This window comes from Synchiropus splendidus, chromosome 2 (assembly GCF_027744825.2).
Source record: "Synchiropus splendidus isolate RoL2022-P1 chromosome 2, RoL_Sspl_1.0, whole genome shotgun sequence".
In the NCBI taxonomy this organism is placed as follows: Eukaryota; Metazoa; Chordata; class Actinopteri; order Syngnathiformes; family Callionymidae; genus Synchiropus; species Synchiropus splendidus.
Window position 1 is genome coordinate 32,549,800 of NC_071335.1, and position 20,293 is coordinate 32,570,092.

The window sequence follows — 20,293 nt, forward strand, 5'->3', positions numbered from 1 at the left end:
CGTTTCATTTACAGGCTATTACGTGAACGCTCCCTTCCTCCCACCCCTCTCTCTCTCTCTCTCTCCGCATCCTCTGAGCTAGTCCTGCAGGAATAGTCTCTATTCCTCCGCTGCTGCATCTTCCCTCTGACACAACCGGCATGTCTGCAAACTGAGAGGCAGAGCCACGATCCCCGCTCGGCTCCTGTTTTCATGCTCCTTGCTGCAGGGACGGAGGAAGAGCGGTGAGAAAGAAAAAAAATCGCTGGCGAGGCTTGCTGTTTTTCCGCGCGGGCAGAAGAGACACGAGGCTCCGACCGAGGTAACCATCCCAGCTCGAGAGGCGAATGTTGCGTTTGAGTGTGTGGAGTGTTCGCATGCTCGGGACAGGAAGGAGAGCCGCTGCTCAAGTGTGGGCTGCTCAAGCTTCTGAAGAGAGAACTGTATTAGCGCTGAAACGCTGCGCTGCATCGCCGCAGCTGAGAGTTGATATCGTGAGGGTTCATTTGAGGGGAAACTGATCCGCGTCTGTAAGTGATGCTGAGGACCGGAAGACGGGAAACGATTTAAAGATCTCAAGGAGGTGAAGTCATGAAAGTGGCTTGTGAAGGGCTGAGAAAGGTCGTGGCAAGTCTCAAGGAACTACAAACGGACCCTGACAATGTTGAGGAACTAGTGATGTCACTGCTTTTGAAGGTCCCGAGAACATACTGTGCTCATGTACACGGTGTGTTTTAGATGGGAGGAATTGACAGCTGTAAATAGGCTGGAGGTCTCACCCTGACCTGACCTTGCTCAGCACCTTAATAGGTAGACTCTCAGGCAAGTCCTTGCACACTGACACAGAGTGTCTCCCTTGACCCCGTCTCCGTTCGACCTTCACTCTCAAAGTTATTACTGTTGGGATACATCGCAGGCTGCCAGCCTCAGCAGAAAACCACTGAAGATGAAGGGGGCTTCAAAAAAAACGGGGCGCAGGTGCAGGAGACGTAGGGGGAGTGTGGCAAAAAAACAACGTTTTTAAACGCTGAAACAAAAGATAAAAGAGACTTTTCCTGTTTATGGCAGCACATTTCTCTCACGTCTTCCTTGTGCCCCGGCTGCAGGTCTTTCCCTCACCAACCCGACGAGTGAAGGAAGCGAACGCAGAAGTGCTTCATCATGAATTTTGTAATGAAGGCTGCACTGGGAGGTGAGTTGTCTGCTGGGCGAGAGGTTGATTTAACAGCACTGCAGTGTAAAGGATTTAAAAGGCAGCAGAAGGAGGGCGGGCGGCGAGCACTGGCCACGCACTTAAAGGGACACAGAGCTATGTTGATCCTTTGTGGTGGTTGTGGCGGTGAATGTGGTGGTGGTGGTGGTGGGGGGGTTCGACTGACATCAGCCTTTTTATTTTCAAATATATTCCCCAAACTAACGACTGGTTAACGTATATTAGAAGAACCAAACGTCCAGTGGGGTGAAAAGTGTTTAGTGTGTCAATAAAGTTAAGTCTCTATCAGTTCGGAAAAGTGATAGCAGCATTTAAGAAGAGGAAGTTCCATGAAGATTCCACTCACTACATATCTTGGTAACTTAGGATTCTGACTTTTACCCCTTGGTCACTGCTATGTTTGCATGACTAAAATGGCATCTATCACCGTGGCAGCTAACCTAAATCCTTAAGAGGCACAAAAGGCACCAGTAACATTCATCCAATTCAAATGACATTTGATATTTTTTTTCTAATGGAGTCCTTTTGGTGAACACAGATTACATAGCGACTCTGCCACGGGAACATCTCCAGGGAATCTATGGTTGCCAATGATGGACAAAAATACTGAGAGTCAGCAAAAATCATCTAGGAAGAGTTCATGTGAAGGTAGCCTGTCTGGCAGCGGCCCCTCCACCTTCCTCGCTTTCATTAAACCATCATATTTACACGTCTCAAATTGAACCACGTATATTTTCGGAAAGGCTAATGACAACCACCAGTTACAGAGTCTAAGTGTTGTACGCCTGAAGCTATTTCCAGAAGGGGAACAAAAAAAAGAAAAAAAGAGAAGCACTGTTTTGCATAGAAGTATCACAAATTTTTCATTACACTTTTGTCCTACAAAGCCTTCAGGTATTATCCAGCAGAATATTATCTTCGGTATTATTTGCCCCTAATTAGTCCTCATTATAGCCCTGTAATCCATCCGGCTTGTCGGCCGCAGGCTCGGAGCGGCGAGGCGAGCGCGGCGGCAACACACACCGTTTAGCCACGGATGATGTTGAGCTGCGGTGCGGGGCACGCAGGCTCTCTGTAGCTACAGTTTGGAAGTGGAGTTGAAGCTGCGCCCCTGCGTCTCATTGGGATGCAGGGGACGACGGCACTGCTTCACTCTGCATAGCAGCCCTGGCCCGTGCATGCGCTATGAATTCTTAAATAAACTGCACTCTGGCTGCAGACTTCGGAAATAGATTAAAGTCTGTGTGTGTGTGCGCGGACGTAAATATGTATACTAGCTCTTCGCTTCTGCATGTTTTATAGCTGTGGTATAGCAGAGAGCATGTCACTGCCGCATCATCTCTGGTGCCTGGTGAACTATGAAGAGCTCAGGTGTACATCACTATAAGGAGAGACCTCGCCTTCATCTGTCATTTCTCAATGTTATTATTGTTATTATTGTATTGTTATTAGATGATAGTGGTTCTGGAGCCCTCTGTTCCCCGACTGGAAACCCCTGACCCTTTTCCTGTGGTCTGAAAAAAATGCTGACCGTGCACTCTCTAACTACAGTTCCCTGATGGTCGAGGAAAAAAAAAATCAATTATCCGGAAAATCAATCTGCTTAGCCCATCAATCCACGAGACACCGTGGCGCTTAGTCAATACATCAATGGAGTGAAATATTCCTTAATCAATTGGGTTGCGTCACCACTATTCCTGCGAGGTTTTACTGTCAGGTGGTGAATAAATGTGGTTCACAAGTATTGTTGAGTATTGAGAGGATTGAAAGGTCTACGCGTTTAATATGCATCCGGACAGTGAGACCAATACACTGGCGGCCAGTCGCGATGGGCCAGTGACGTTTCAGGTGTCAAGCAGGCTTCTTTTTAGTTGAAGGCAGAACTGTAGTTTGGAATGATTCCTGCTCCTCGTATTCTGATGAAAGAAGCTCTATCAAAAGATGAGGAGGGACAAAGCAGGCTCATCGAATGTCTACCAAACACTGAAAAATAAAAAAAATATGCTTTTTCCATTATGCAGGTATCATAAAAGAAGATCACAAATATAACAAGCAACATTAACAATTCTATTAAATGTGTCCTGGCTGCATGTTGGTTTCAAAGGAAGCAACCAGTGCCGGCGCGTGAATAGGGGGCGCTGCTGCACCTTCCTACACCTCATTGCACCTGCTTGACAGCATAAAGCGCAGTGCATTTCTGTTCAGCATGCAATACAACACGTCACCTATAGAATGTAAGTCAACATATTTTGGAGGAAGCAGCTTCTGGTTTATTAAATACTGCTCGTGGGGCATTGGGGAAAAAAAGTAGCTAAGCCAATCACGGACAGAATCGCTGCAGGAATTCAATAAGCACCCTTGAATCTGTTAAAGCGTGTTTCTGCAGTGCCCCAAGTTTTGTGTCGGAAACACAAATTCTTTGATGTTTTTCTGTCAAACAAAACATAGTTTTCTGTTGTGCTTCTGCATTAAATCATACACGTGTAATGTGAAACTGGCAGAAGCATTCATACTGGACTTAAATATTATTTTAAATAGTTTTCCTCAAACTGTTGTATTCTGACTTCCATTTGCAATAATATGGTTGTTTTGGAAAATGCGTTGAAGGTCATCTAAAGGACAACTGCTGCAATACAGACGGGGGAAATTTACGCTTCAGTGGCAATAAGAAAAAAAAAATGCATTTCAGGCTTACTAGCTGTGACCCGAGGGTGTGCGAGTAAAAGTCTCAAAAGTGTAAAAGATAAAAGAGTCCTTTTTACGATTCACGTCTTCCTCCTCCGCCCGTTGATCTGTTCTGTATCACTCCACAGAGCATGAAAGGAGTCTGTTGCCATTTTGGTTTTGTTTCTCGGGGCAATTGTGACGTGTTTGCAAAAGTAACGACAAATTGTTTCATTGAAAAATGATGCATAGAAAGTGAGAAAATACCAATTAAACATTCCTGGACTAATGATTTCACATCACGTCTCACCACCAATCAAAATTCACAAACTCGTCTGGTTAATTATCCACAGCCTGAGAGCAGAAACATTTGAATTCATTTTCTCCCCTCATGATAAACTCAACGCCATTTTCTGAGGCTGCAGTCTGTGGGTGGGAGTCTCAGTTGCTTTGGTATAATCCCCGGGTAGGTAAGGTTTCATGACACAGTACTGAAGGGTGGATGAGGTTTCATGAAACAGTGTCCTGATTTTCAGAGGCCACCAGATGGCACTGTCTGCTGTGGAACGTTTGGACTGAACGACTAATTCAATGATACCTCACATCATTACTAAACCAAGAGCGCCATCTAGTGGCCTCTGATTCATCAACCCTGCAATACTGTTTCATGAAGCCTCATCTACCCATCACTAGTTGAGTTTCTTGTGCTAAAATGCAAAGAAGAAAAGCACACACCAGAGAGCAAACCACCAGAGACTACTTCCACCAAAACACTATTTTTTAAATCAGATTTATTTATAAAAATTATTTGTCCTACATGTACTTTATATATATTTCATAAATATTCCAAGTGTAATGAACTCAAAGGCACAGCAGATGGCAGTAGCGCAACAGAGTTCCTAGACGATACACACACCATGAAGAAGAATAGGGCGCGTTGGATGAGAAGTGTTTTATGGAACCGCGTTTTCTGCGGTTTTAACCAGAGCTGGTCACATGACTGGATGTACTGCCTGACGTAATGAAAATAAACAATTTAAGATGGTTCGTAAAACAGACGTACAGAGCATCAAACCAAATCAGTTCAAAGTTAGCCGATCAGCCATGAAAGTTGTAGTCAAATAAAGCCAAAGTTATGAAGTTTAGAACACATTCACAAAGCTAAGCTGAGGCCATGGCTAGCCAAAACTGTCACCATGGTTACGGTGAGTGAATTCACGTCTGCTGACCCAAACAATTTGATTTAAATTTTTAAATCCTAAAGTTAAATCAGATTCTCACTTTTATCTTTGTTCGACAGAATGAAACACTTGAATTGATGTGCAAACTCCATCCGTGTTCATCGTCTACTTGCAGTGTGTTATACTGCTCTATTGATGTCAAAATGCAACTGCAGGGAGGGGATCTGGGAGCCATTCTCAAGTGTACTTCCAGGCGCCGTGCCTATATAGAATGCGACACAACAAAGTGCCTCCATCATGAAAGAGAATATTTTTATCGCACAAGGTGTTTTGGAGTGTTGGAGAACAGGAGGACAAAGGCTCCCAGCTGCTGCTCTCACTGGGAGACGCTGTGCACGATCCTGCACTGCTGCTTCCTTGAAAGCTCCTTTTCTTCTCTCTGACATAATGCAGATATAATTACATTTGACTCATGGAATGACAGAGCTGAGTGGAGATGCTTATATCCAACTCAAAGATGATACACCTTTGGGCACAAGTGAAAAGTAGTGTAATCTTCAGTTCACACTGAAAGTTGTTCCAGAGTACATCATGTATGAAAAAGATATTGATTACAAATACAATTTCCTCTGATTTCCTTTCCTGTCCCAGCGACTTGCGTCATAAAAAGCACACAATAAAATAGAATTACATTTTATGTAAAAGTCACTTGTTATTTGGCCCCCAAATAAAAATGAAAGCAGTGCAGGGAGCGACGAAAGGACCACCTATAGCAGATGTCGCTAACAACAGAAATTTTTATTTTTTATTTTTCATTCATTGTTATTTGAATTTTTTTTGGGTTCCTATCAGTTTGTTTTCCTTCCCCAGCTTGTGATAGTTAAACTGAAATGTTCAATAAAATATTAAATAAATATTACTCCGAAGTAGAATTGAATTTAACAATGTTTCTGGTCACTCAAAATAAACAATATAACATGAAAGAAATCTTGCAAAAATATATGGCAGAGGATTAGGGTCAGTGAAGAAAGAAAAAGTAATTGGCAGGATTCTGACTTTAATCTCAGAATTCTGACTTTTTTTTCCTCAGATTTCTGACTTTAAAGTGAGAGTTCTGACTTTTTTTTTCTCAGAATTCTGACTTTAATCTCATTATTCTCACTTTGTGACGTTGAGCAATGAATTGTGGGGTGGGAATCCTCAGACTGCTGTTTAACATCAGAAATCAGAGAATAATGTCAAAATTCTGAGATTAAAGTCAGACTTTAAAGTCAGAATTAAAGGCAATTAAATAAGAAAATACATTCATTTTATTTAGTTCATAACCTGACCAATCACAACACAAGGGGCATTTTATTTTGATACAAGGAACTTGGGAACTAATTCTAATATAACTATCTAATATGACATGAGCTTGATATGGAATGAATTTTTGTATAAACCAGATAAGTTTGGTGCGTACAACAAAAATAAAAGCAAACTATACACAATACAATACTGAATACGATTATTAGTACAAATAAGGTAAATAACCAAGTTAATAATAGTCTAGGAACAAAGCACATGATGATTTATATTGGTTTCATACTTTAAGTATCTTAAAAGTCGTTGAAATTGCAGATCATGAATTAATGATACGTTCAAAGCCACTCCTCAGGTGCACATAAACGCTGCCTCTCAACTTGAAGCTGGGTCCATCAGCACAGTTTGGCATGCGCAGTGCTTCTGGTCACTGAGTGCCTTGGCGCCAGCTCAGCACTTCCCAGCTTGACAAAGTTGGGCTTCTCCAAACTAACAGGGCTCAGTCAAATGCAACGGCCCTCCAGCTTCAGAGTGCCGGCAAAAAAAAAAAAGAAGTCTCTGTTGAATCATTGTAGGCTGCATTATCATATTAATGACCCTTCTGCACTGTCATGGTTTGTAACCACCATGTGAGCCTGAATAATATCTGGGGGAAGATTGGAGACTGAACACCCAGGAGAAATGCTGTTTCACTTATTGGACCGTGAACATTTTATTGCCTCTTGTTATTTCATTGCACGCTTATGGTAACATTTTTTCAATCAAGGCAATTGTTTGGATAATAGTGGTCCTGAATTTGTCTCTTGTCAGTGGTGGAACTAATAAGACATGTAGGTGAGATCGCTTTTCTCAGACATTAAACCGGCATTTAGTGAGCTGTTGCACGGGAGTATGGGACGTGTCGTATGAGAAAACATAAACATAAATTGTATCAAAATGTTGATGACTATTTTATACATAAAAGAAAAAAAAACTTTTCAAGAATCTTGAAAATGATATAAACATCTAAAATTAAGTTACTGTAACGTCTGGACTATGAGCCGCTACTTTTTTCTTGCGATCTCAATCCTGCTGCTGCTAATATGTGGCTTTTTGCAGGCTAAAGAGCGTCATGCTGCCAAACTATTGAGACTTGTCACACCAAACCAATGAAATCACAGCGCTCAAAATGCGCTATTTCTACCCGCATGTCCACGGCTTCGCCAACAGAGCCGGTCTCCTGGAGGACCGGAGACAGGAAGCAGCAGCTGAGACCGACTGTGGTGTCGGAACTTCGGACACACGGGTGAAAACAGCATTCAAGTTCAGAACATTGCCCAGTTTATTTCATGAGTCAGTCTCCATGCTGGACCCCGTTTTCAAAATTAGTTTAGAAGTAATCTGTAGGTAAAGTGAACCAGAACTTTTTAAGCCGGGTGCACCACTGACCTTTCTGCAGTGCAGACTCCGGTGCATCTTATGTATGAACAAGACCCATTTTCCTTCTTAAATTCAGTGGGTGTGGCTAATATTGCCATGCAGTTTGTGGTCCGGGATTTACGGTTCTTAAAAACTTGAATCTGCTTCCTGCTTGATAAAGACCTCTTAAAAAGAAACCATTACCGATTAAGTCCTGCTAACATTAGCCTGAAAGAAGATCAGGACTGAGTGGACCTCAGTGGTTCTACACTATGCAGGATAAATAGTCACCTTTATTAAAGCCAATTTAGAGCGTCCCATTTGTGCACACAGTGAGTTAACCATGAGACTCAGCACTGCTAACCATGAGTGAATATCTCTCACACTTTGCTCTGTGTTCCCCTCTCAGTAGGCTGTGACAGCAGCAGATCTCATTGTTGCCAAAGAGTCTGTTTTTAGTCATCATATGAAATGATGCCCAAATATCAAGCTTTGAAGGCTGTTTTAAAAGCTTGTCATTGTCGCCGCTTCGCAGAATAAAAGCGAGATGGAAATAATTGTGGCCGCTTTTGCTCGCATGCCTCTTGTTGACAAAGACATTGTCAGGCAGTAAAAAAGCGAATTATCATTTGTCTATTGTCTGTTTGTGTGAATATTCAACCAGTATGAACAGCATGGAAACACAGTGCGCTTCACATTTGTTCAGGAAGTTGAAGTCTTTTTAAGTAAGTGCTCATTGTGAAACGGGAACGGCGTAGCCCTAGAGAGATCTGTCTCGAAGTAGCAATAATCAGATTAAGGAGCACTCCGTTGCGATTGGAAATCAGAAATCCATCCACTGATTGGTCGAAATGGTCACTAACATCGACTCCTCGCAGGTAACCTTGGCGATCGCAGTACTCATTGCACTCAAACTACATTCATGACTGTCTTTAGGCTGAAACCCTCTATTTATGGAGCAACACTGAAGAAAAAAAAACAGATGGCCCCAAGACAAAAGTGAACAGATCACATTTAAGAGTAGAAAATGGAAGATGGTGCAGGTAATGTGATGCTCTCGCCATGATACAGCGAGTGGACAGCTCTTTGAAACCAAAGGACACGTCCAACTATCAGGGAAGAAGCAGTTAGTGTTCTGTCTCAGCCACATCGAGCTGTTGTGGTGGCAGCTCGATTGTAAGTTCCCATCAAGCCAATCCAATTTATGGGAGGCGCTACAGGAAGCGTGAGTGAAAGTCTCTTCAGAGACGTCAGCTGCAATGTTAAAGGTCTGTGAGACTCACGCGGCTCAAATGAAGGGTTTGTTGTTGAAAGGTTGGCGTACAAAAACAGTCAATATTTTGACCTCATCTACGTCGCGACAGAACCCCTGCTACCTAGTCGCACACGCACTGTTACATCGCGCCGCCGTCTGAGACTTTCCCAGAGACATGAATTTTAGATCATTTCTAAAAGTAGTTCCCAAAAGTCCTCTGCTTTTTATTAATCTGATTTCCCAAAGAACTGCGCTCTTGGAGGGATTTAGCCTTGAAAGTTGTGTGGGGAAAAGAGTCTGGGCCCTATCTGATGCAGTGAAAAGTTCACAGCTCCAGAGAGTCAGCAGAGGTCAATCGACTTTCTGTCGGGACTTAAGAAAGACTTAGAGGAGTGAAAGCTTGGCTAGATTAAATGTCAGGACGAGTATTGAGAAAATATTGTTAACCCTTCCCCGTGTCTCAGAAGTGATGTGACTTCAATAGCAATTCATGTGAAAACTCAGAAGGTTTTATTTGAATCTGAATTGAACCGAGAACAATATCTTCTCTAAAAATACTGCATGAAAGATCAGTCAGGTTATTTCACACAAAGAAATAAAAAACAAGTTCCTTAAAGCTCCACCACTATTTTTTTCATTGGACAAACCAAATTTCAGCATTGAAGAAGAAACAGAGCAGATGTTGAGTGGGACACAGGCTGCTAGCTTCAGCGCTGTGCCCAGATGCTAATGCGACCATCATTGCACAGGGTGCATTAATAAATCATACACCTCCACATCACATACACATATGATAATGAGCCAGTCTCATCCGATGAGTCATTGCTCAACCAAATATAACTCATGCTTGAAAGACTTGGAAATGGAAGTCAGCAATTATTCAAACCCATATGTTTGCACGGACAGCTGCTCTCTAAGTGCAGTTTGAGAGCGCTAATAACTTTGAGGAGCCAGTCCTCGCGGCTGAAAGACGTGGAACACCCAGGAGAGGCTGGCAGGACTGGGCTGGGGACGCTCCATCAGTCTGCAGCCTCATTGTCAGAGCCCTCTAGATGGCACTCTCTGCTCTGCCTACCTTCGCTTTCATAAAAACTATACTAATATTTAAATCTGACATCGTTTTAAAAACAACCTGAGGGGTGTTGAACCGCCTAAATACTGGCCTCTGAGCAAACAGTATTTCGCACACTTCTATAGCTGAGTCATCGAACAGAGATGAGATTCTTCATGCTCTTTGTTACTAGGTAGTCGCTGGAATTCTGCTACACAAAAATAAATTCTGCCGAGTGGAATATGATTGTAATAACTGATTAACTTGGCAGAAAGCTGGTCGTGTTGATAGCGATGTAGGAGTGGCAATACGATACATTCACAATATACAGTGGTGCCTCGGTTTTCGAACGTCTCGGACTTTGAACAAATCGGAGTTCGAACAAAAATTGAGATTTTTTTGCTTCCGATTTCGAATATAAATCCAGAACTCGAACACCCCTGAAAAATGCCAGAAAAAACATAACGTGCTCGGACCGATCAGCTGACCAACGACGCGCTTTGTTATTGTGTATAACGCAGCCTCTGTATGCAGACGTGTCCCGTTAGCTACATTTACTGACTGTTTTTTCTTCATATTGAGGTGTAAAACCTTTCCTGTCTCCACACTGGACCGTGGTAGAGTGTCACTCTCCACACCTCCGAGGCTGGAGCGCTCACTCCAGGGTTTGATGTCCTGTTGTGGGCTGGAGCTGGGACAGGGATGAGGCGAGTCTGGGACAGAGCGTGACTTGGTTTATGACTTTGTCACAGCCAAACTGCACAGAAGCTCACATTCAGAGCTGGACACGCACCGGGCACCTCTTCACTTCTGGAGAGACGTCACTCACTCGGCAACCCCTCCCACATGCAGCGGCCACACACATAGAGGAACAGCGCACCTGCAGCAGACACTCTACATTCACTCCTACAAAAGACTATTTTAAGGCTTGGAACGCATTGTTTCTTTTTCCATTCATTGTAATGGGAAACATGGATTCAGATTTCAAACAATTCGCTTCTCGACCGGCCGTCTGGAATGGACTGTGGTCGAGAACCGAGGTACCACTGTATTGAAATGGTTCAAGTATGCTGATGTACCGTGATATTAATCAACCAGAGCCATTATTTCAAGGCATAAAAACACACAGAGGAAAGTTGTTAGAGCAGCATCCACCTGTTCTATGCTAACCATTAGCTGTGATGCTACATTGGTGCAGAGCAGAGATTTTTGGTTTGCCAAGTTATTTGACTATTTATTTGACTCTCGCATTGCACATCTTCAAAGGCATAGCTGTGGTCTTTTGCCAACATTTGGATGCCAGTTTTATGTCTTGATATTCAACCATCGCAGTAACTAGCTAATGCTTAATGCTGTATCGAACTCGCTATTTTCTCAGGCCTGTGTTAGTCCCACAGTGGGGAAATTCAATTGAAGGGGGAAAAGTGGCTGGAAACCTTCATGCAACTCCACAACTAAAACATACCCTGGTATTTATTTATCAAAATGGAAATATTATACTGAAAATGTAGAGGCGCCATATGCGTCATCAAGCATCGCAATGTTTTATTGAATACACCAATAATACAAAAGGTTTTTATTTATTTTAATAATTTTTTTAAAGAATCATTGTTGAATGGGCAATGAAACACTGGTGTTGTAGAGCGCCATCGTGATTTAACAAAGTTATGAAGGAACCGTGATTCATGGCTTGAATCGCTGCTGCTCACTCGCGATGCTCCGTTCAGAACTGGCTGAAAAATAACTCATAAAACGTAACTTTATAAACACGATAAAGTCCCTAAAATATATCAACTTTCCGGGTGCTGACAAAATGCATTAAACCATTCATTCAACGCCGTTTTGGGACGTTGATGACATTTCATGATGTCACTGACATCACTGGTGGTCTAGGGACCACAGAACAAATGGGTCTGGGGCCCATTCAAGGAATGGAACTGATTCATTAGTCTGAGCAGTGATTTGTGATTTCAGAATTACTCATTTCATTTGTGTTCAATAACTACACATGTAAACAAACCAAAACCTTGTAAAATGACATGAAACCATGTGAGCGCAAAGACATTTGTCATTGAAAATTCCAACCAGCAGAAAAGAAAAAAAGAAGAAAAAAAATAACCTTGATGCAAACTGTTGAGAAAATAGAAAAAACTCGACGCCATGAATACAATTCTGAATAAAATTAATATGATGAAACGTATAAATCTAAAAAAAAGTTTTCTACAAATGAACTCAAAAGAAGATAAGTAAAGTGGAAACGAAAATATCGCCATAAAATATACTCATTAATGAAAAAAACTGCTCCAACAGGTGAACAGTTTTTACTGTTGGGGGCACCATCACTTTCTTTGTCATGTTTTTTCACTTCTTCACTTCTTCATAGCATCACAAAATTGCAGCTGTCAAGTCAGTTCAATGACACACTACTTCCACCATATGTGGTAAGTGTATTAAAACTGAACATCTAACAGCCCTCACCGCCCAGAGGTGTTAAACAAAAAACTTTAAGCAGCCCTCTAGGGGGCGCTGGCGGTCCAACCATGGGCGATGGTTAAGAATCACTGGTCTAAGACTTGAGTTCACAGCCGAGTCACATTTTGAAGTCCCAGTGAGGGAACGTCTATGTTTTGTCTTGAGCTGATACATTCTTGTTTTTTTGTGTCCTACGTCTTCATGAAGTGCTGTCAACTGAGCCCCCTTGTGGAAGTCAATGTGTAGTGACATCTCTGTAACTTTTTCAACTTCGTAATATAAAAGGCAGAATCCAACACAGTTGTACAAAAAAAGCAAGCTGGAGCACATCTGTCCACGTTTTGGCAGAGGAACTGCCGTGACTGCGTGAACTCTGACGGGCCGTAATGGCTAAGTGCGAATATGCAGACGTAACAAGGGATCAAATCACATCTAAGGCAGCGGAGAAGAGACTCCACGCGGCTTAATGGTCATCAAACTGTCATTAGCGTACAGATATCCCTCAAGAGTGACAATTTATCGTCTTATACTTTCACTTTATTTATACCGTCATTCATACTGCCTTATTACTCTGCTCCAAATATCAGCTGCGAATGGCTCCAGATAGATGGATAGGTCTTAAGCGATGCTCTCATCCCTCTGAAGAGGACCAACATCCAACTGAACTGAGCTTCAAACACTCGTCCTACATATTTAAACAGGATTAGGTTGGTTAGCTGAAAAGCTTTTCATTCTTTAAATAGACTTCTGATTTTGCAGACGCTTTTGCTTGCTTTTCTCCTGTCATCTCTTCCCGCTTCATCTTCATCGTCTCTCCTGTCTTTTATCTCCGTCGCTTGCGGCATTTCTGTTTTTTATTATGCTGATGAGTCAAATCAGCAACAATACCAGATGAGCCTCCGACTGAAAGAGCAATCTGTCTTTCTGTCCCGTTCGCTTCCCTTCATTCCTTCCTGTGTCGCCCCCTTGTCTGTCTCTAATCCCACAACCTTCTTTCTCCCCCTTCCTATTCATTTCATTTTCCTTATCACTGCCTGTCTTTCCTTCACAATGAAGCTATTTATTCCTGTCATTCACTCTGTTAACTGCCCTCCTTCTCTCACTCCACACTGCTGTTTAATCCCTCAAACTGGGACCTTCTGTTACTTTCAACTCCTCCTGCCTCTTCTCCCAATATATATATTTTACCGCGTAACAACAGCCATGTTTAGCATTCCCTTCCGCTCCCAGCTTCCGCACATATGCCACGCATTTTTCGCCCACTATGGAACTAATAAATCACCATATACATCGCAAAATAGGGTCTTTCTGCTCTACTTTTCCCAACTATTCAGGGACCTTGTGTGAGACAAAATGCACAGCTCCCTTTCAGACCCATAGACAATTTAGTACCATCTATCTTAGGGCTGCTTTTTGACTTACGGATGGAGCCATGAAAAACATTTTCCATTGGTTGTAAACAGTGGTGCCACAGTTACATTGAAAAAGTAATCCGGCGACTCAAAAAGTAACTTAGTTACTTTACTGATTACTTGAATATAAAAGGAACTAAGTTGTCAACTTGTCAAGTTACATTTGGCATCTTTTATGTCAGTTTTCAGGTTGGAGTTCTTGGGGGTCCAGTGTTTTTCCATGTTTGGGGTCTTTTTATTAGCACAATCTCACTTATATGAATGTACAGTCAATGTTTTACTTTGACACACTCTAACCCATTAGAGTGAAAACCACACACAAAAAGCAAGAGTACAAGTATGAACAAAACAAAGTCCTGGCCAAACTCTTGTTGGCCACCTGGAGGCAGTAGTTGCACTTCAGTGGCTGCTGTTACTTGCCTCTACACTCAGACGAGCCATAGGATGACTTTCGCGAGAAAATGCTACATCAGTACTTCACTACAATACTGTTTCTTCCTGCACCAAAGAAAAAATAATCTATAAAAGTCTAAAAATCAATCGTAAGTGTCGTTTAATTTGGCCTATCAAGAGGATTAAAAATAAAACTGGTACATAGCTTTTTGAGTTCGCACTTTCCACACATTTGCGAGGCTACTTTATTTCGCTCTCTTTAACCGGTGATTTCTGCGCGTTGGTGGTACCTGCAGGGTTAATACCTTCTATATCTGCAGCAGACACTAATTCAAAGTAGTGGCTGTGTTTTCAGCTAGAAATGTGCCTCTCTCTCCTCACGCCTCTGTTATTTACTGCTGTGTAGCCAGCAGCTTGATACGTGAGCTGCCCGCATGTTGACTGGCGTGTCCCGCACATGATGTCATGCCCAAAGACGCAGTTGTAGAAAGCGAATGGTAATATTTCGCTTCCTGACAATGGCAATAATAGCAACGGTTGTGATATGAGAGTAATGCATTACTGGAAACACTGGTTGTAAAAGCCTTCTTGAAAAGTGAAAAGTAAAATTGGTGGCATTGTTCTCATGAGAGGGATTGTGTGTTGCTTAACGTACATGTGTACCTTCGCAGGAGGTCCTCCAGATGTGGGCAAGATGCTTGGAGGGGAGGAGAAGGAGGAGGATCCAGACGCAGCCAAGAAGGAGGAGGAGAGGCAGGAGGCGCTGAGGCAGCAGGAGGAAGAGAGGAAGGCCAAGTATGCCAAGATGGAGGCTGAGAGGGAAAGCATGAGGCAAGGCATCAGAGATAAGGTATCGTTACCCAACGCTGGATTGACTTGGTGTCAAGTGTTTGTGAATTTAAACATCTAAATGCAGTGGAGATACAGAAAGAAACGGTGTCTCTTCTGTAAACATTTTCAAATTAAAGTGGTAAATCTTGTCACCGAAAGGCGAGGAGCAGCCAGAGTGAGGGTGAGGTCTGAAACTGAAGGAGGATAAGTGGTCCTCATATTCAATCACAAACCCGACACTCAGTGAGGATGAAGCACAATACATCATCAGGTCTAACAAGATGAAAGGGGACTATTCTTAACTTCCTATTGTACTGTGATCAACACAAATCTCCCCTTAGAACCATCCAGTTGCGTTGCAGTTCTCAGTATCTGCACAGGCCAGACTGAGCTCCCCACAGACATCATGAAGCCCAGGCCTTCTTAGACCATTCTGTGAGACTTGTGAGGTCGCGAGTGTAGGGTACGAAATCTCACTGACACAACCACAAGTTGGAGGTGTCTATCCACTGCTGTCACCACCTCAAACATAACGTTACTTCATGTGCAACTGCACTATGTTTTAAGTCCCAAAACATGTAATGAATAAGAGGCAAAAGAAATATTAGTTACCTGAATGTAACTTCAGTTCTATGAGTACAGACGCAGGCCTCTGACTGTCGGATTTGTATCACATTAAAAAGACGGGGATGATAGTCCTGCTAATCTTATGAGACGTCGTGCGGGAAGATTACTGACGCGCTGCATTCCGACGGATCTTTGTGCAATTTTATCTTCCCCCCCAAGTCCTTAGTTAAATCTAATCCAATGGAAAAAGATTGAATTGATGGACAAATTTGATATTTAAGTTAACCTCAGAAACTTAAACAGTTTCAGGAGGTGTCACATTATATACTCGCCCTGCCCACAGGGGAAAAGTGTCTCCTTATTTTTGTGTATTATTATTATTATTATTATTATTACAGTAGTAAATGAACAACATACATATGAATTTTTTTTTAAATAATTTACATCATTTTATGTACAGTCAATAAGAGTAAAACTTAAAAATAGATAATAAAATAAAAAAACAATAAAAAAAGAAATTATTATTTTTAACGGGAGACAATGAGTTATAAAGAAAGGCATTTTTATTTTAAACCTTAATATATTGAACAAGAATCAAAAAATGCGGAGATGACAATTGGATAACAATAACAAATAAAGAAATGTAGAAAGAGAAAGAAATCTAACATACGAAAACATGGCTGTAAAGTGTTTTTAACAGTGAATAAATACACAAAAATAATATTCAATGAAGTCTTGAGGGCTGAAAAATACAGTCACGGGGCCACACTTAACCCAGGCCTGTGCTTACCAATCCTAGGGTTGCATCAAGCCAGTCTTGAACCTGTGAGCCACAGTGCAACCACTAAAGCAGATTCTCAACTGGTGGGTCGGGACCCAAAAGTGGGTCGCAAAGCTGCTTTGAGTTTGTTGGAGGCCCTTTGCTGGGCATTTGTTTTATTAAAATATAATTTCAGGGCATATGATGTTGGGGGCTATTATTGTAACCAAAAGCCTGATGAGTTGAGAACCAGAGATTTATTTCTCAATATGTTCCACTGTGTACGAATCAATCGTGAGTCTTGGCAACAATGTTTCCGAACAGTGAGTCAGAAACACAAGTGTAACTGTAACCGTTCCCCTCTCACCAGTATGGCTTGAAAAAGCGAGAAGAGGCTGAAGCAGAAGCCGCCGCTGCCGCTGAAGAGCCCGCCGCCGGCAGCTTGACCCGACCCAAGAAGGCGGTACCGGCCGGCTGCGGTGACGAAGAGGAGGAGGAAAGCATCATGGACACAGTGATGAAGTACCTGCCAGGGCCACTGCAAGACATGCTCAAGAAGTAGCTTAGTCCATTAACTAATGCAGACATCACTGGCTAGGTCAGTAGGCTTCATTCACAAAGATGGCTTCCGTCAGGGGGTTTGAAATGGGTAATGCTGGTATTTATATTAAAGATCATAACATTTAAAGAGCAGATCCAGCAGTTTGTACTGAAGCCTGGTTGACTGAGCTTGGCTGACTGGGCTGGTAATATCACATTAGCTGTTTTCCACCACAGAAGAGAAGAGGAGGCCACGCCTCCTGACATTCTTCCCTGTGACAACTGAAGAGCTTTCCTTGCATCCAAGACAAAAACTCACTCCAGTTTGTATATAAATACATAAAATAAGCCTGAAGAAGGGCAAGTCAACGATTAAATCTATGGTATTGTGTGTCTCCTAAAAGTCAACATAACTTGATAAGCCATATTTTAAAAAGAACGTCCGAGACTTCCGTTGTGTTCTCCTTAAGCAACTCATATGTGTTTGACCTAGTCGGAAATGATGTTTCGTTGCCGTGTTACATGTCACCTGTCCCAAGTGTTGTTTCGCCTCTCGCTTTCCAATCCCGACTTGCTTTAAGTGTGTAGATTAGATTATGGATCTGGGAAATCCTCACATCTTGCATGCAGTCTGTCTCGTGTGAATATGTACAATAAATCCACTTTGTCTTTGTCCTGCAAAAATATGAAGGCAATAACTCTCGAGTTTAAGTGTGTTTTCACTTTCATGTTGATATTCTGACAAATATTATCGGTAATAAGAGTAATAACGGTAAGACATATTAGATACGCATTCAGGTTTGCAGGGTTTTCCTCCATATAGTTCCACTGATGAATGTCCATATCAGTTCAAAGAATAGCCAAAACCTGAGACCTTTAGCCATAAAAACAGAACTTACCGTGTATACACTAGTACTACTATTGCTATAAAAATATACTTTGTACAATGAGGAGAATACTGAACAGGTGTGTATGTGTATATGGAAATGTGTGCACACAATTTTGAAGCTTTATTAATCAAGAATGGAACACCACAAGAATAGGTTTTGCTTCACGTGAAAACTGGTGGATAATCAAACATGAATAGTTGAGATTAAAGGTTGGTGTCAGCTTCACTTGAGAAGAACCAGAAGACGCTGTTATGAGCAATAAAGGATTATTATGTATGTTTCTGCCTGAAAATAAATAAAAACCTTGTTCACATTAAAGGCACCGTCGCTTCATTCTTTTGGGGGGGTAACTTAAGGTTTAAATAACAAAAGGTTGTGTATAAGCAGGGCACTTGCAACAAGATAGGCCCCCAGCCAAGGGTCCGGAGTTGGCTGAGGGCCCGAGACAAAGACTTGAACGCCACAACAAATTGTGTTCAACAAAAAGTGAAAAAAAATGACCTTTTTTTTGTAGTTGCATGATTCCTCCGCGGATGGTCGCTGTTTCCCATTTATGCGAGACTAGACCACAGCCAAAAGGGTTTAATAATGAGGGAGAAAACGCGATGTTTCCACGGTTTATTTATTTCAAAAACGGAAAACAAAACACAAGAACGAAACCAAGAGTGAGTTTTCTAACAAGGCACATCACAACGCACTAACCAAGTAACAAACACAGAACAGGACGAACGAACCCAGTGACTGACAGCAGGTTGGTCATATTCGGCACCAAGTGTTCATCACGTACCTTTGACAGAGACACACGATGGGGTCGAGTGGACGACGGAGCACTCAAGTGAAACTGGATGAAGAAGCTACATTTCATTGATTTCATAAAGCTTATTTCATGAGAAATTAAGTTTTTTTTTCAAATTGGTGTGCGATTTTGATACATCACGCCATATATTTATGGTGATTTCTGGTTTTGATTTATCAATAAGTTTGAGGGACGCCATCGCAAATGTTGCCCTTGGTCGTAAGCGCTATGAAAACACTACATCTGGGTTAAACCGATGACATCCCGACACCGACAGTCGCAACAGTGTCTCACCTCTGAGCTCACCAGGAACAGACCCTGCATTTAGGTGCAAAATAATCGAGGCCCATGCACGTCTGTGATCAAAAACATGACACAGACACTCTACATAAAAGAGAACTTTCGGAACATGCACTCCATTATTTTGGCTGCGATCACTGTAAAAGGTGCGAGAATAATTTACAGTGAATTTTAAAAAACCTAAATGAGTCAGTAACACTCAAACTGAACAGCTGCTGTTCTCTGCCAGCAGCAGTGCTCCGTAGACAGGTAATCCTGGATGATGCAACAGTGTAATTAGTGTGCACATGTTCATTTACAGCAGTATTTTTACACAGTTGTTTTTTTTTTTTTTTTTTTTTTTTTTTTTTACCACATTACACTATCCAGTAATCGGGTGATGGTAAAAATACATTCTACATGTTCAACCCTGCTTAATCTTGAATAGCTTAGAGAGTTTGGATGTTCAAAGCTAAGTTTTTTTTCATGATTCATTCAAAGAAACTGAAAAACAATGACAGAATCACCTGCGTAGTTTCCTGATCTGTGCTTAGCAGAACGACCTGGTCTTCTTTTGTCAAATAATTAGTCCACACTCAGACACAGACGCCGGTCGTGTCTGGGTTGCTGATGAATGGAGTGATGCTGAACGAGAGCTTCTGAAGGACGGAGGAGGGTCTACACGTTCGTCCGACACTTGGGGAAGATGGGTCCTCCCTCAAGCCTTCTCTTTCTTACTGTGGTGGGAGAAAGAAAGAAGTGAGAAAAGGAACACTTGGTCATCATGCTCGGCTTGAGGAGCAGAGTTTGCTTGCTTCGCAAGAAGCAAGAGGATTGGAAAGCAAAAAATGCTTGAAAGACCAAGGTGTTGTTCTTGCAGCAGCAGAGTTAAAGACTGAGAAGATCTGGAGGGAGAACAAAACTGCCTAGATGTTTCCAATTCAATGATGCAGCAATAAGACGTGATGAAGCACAGGAAGACTTTTGAGCTAAAATAAGACATCATTTTTATTTATCCGTGAATGTGTAAGACATATTTATCTAAAAATCCACATATCTATTTCAGTCTAAATCTTAGAAATGTTCTACACTACATTTTATGTTGTTTCTTTCGTTTGGACTGTCAGTTTTTGACAGCCATAGCAACCATGCATCCCTAAATAAAAATAGCATCCAACCTCCCTAGAGGCAGGCATGAAGCGCTACACAAGAATCCTGTCATAGCTCCGGTGCGCTCAGGACTGGACTTCTCTCCAGTATCGGACAGTACTGGGTGCTGTCCAGGGAAAATGAAATGAAGGATCAAAGCA

The 20,293-nt window shown here is 42.1% G+C and overlaps 2 protein-coding genes across 5 annotated transcripts in view; one reads left to right on the forward strand and one right to left on the reverse strand.

Annotated features, from left to right (window-relative positions):
* On the forward strand, positions 1 to 18,226 carry LOC128754120 (complexin-1-like). Its single transcript, XM_053856501.1, has 4 exons — positions 1 to 301; positions 1,086 to 1,171; positions 14,992 to 15,170; positions 16,849 to 18,226. Exons 2-4 carry the CDS (start codon positions 1,141 to 1,143, stop codon positions 17,038 to 17,040), a joined length of 402 nt encoding a protein of 133 aa, XP_053712476.1. The 5' UTR covers positions 1 to 301; positions 1,086 to 1,140; the 3' UTR covers positions 17,041 to 18,226.
* The window catches only part of LOC128754119 (tropomodulin-1-like), a 15,149-nt gene continuing 11,694 nt past the window's right edge, over positions 16,839 to 20,293 (reverse strand). For 3 of the 4 annotated variants that reach the window (XM_053856499.1, XM_053856496.1, XM_053856498.1), the window contains exon 13: positions 16,839 to 19,720. In XM_053856499.1, coding sequence (XP_053712474.1) covers positions 19,702 to 19,720 — 19 coding nt within the window. In that variant the 3' untranslated portion in view covers positions 16,839 to 19,701. The remainder of the gene's footprint in view (positions 19,721 to 20,293) is intronic. The other variant, XM_053856500.1, reaches the window with a different exon arrangement.

Excerpts from the sequence above, each read along its gene's own strand:
- LOC128754120 (XM_053856501.1), top strand. The coding sequence starts at position 1,141 with ATGAATTTTGTAATGAAGGCTGCACTGGGAG. Across the intron at positions 1,172-14,991 it reads AATGAAGGCTGCACTGGGAG|GAGGTCCTCCAGATGTGGGC; the intron begins GTGAGTTGTCTG and ends GTACCTTCGCAG. Across the intron at positions 15,171-16,848 it reads GGCAAGGCATCAGAGATAAG|TATGGCTTGAAAAAGCGAGA; the intron begins GTATCGTTACCC and ends CCCTCTCACCAG.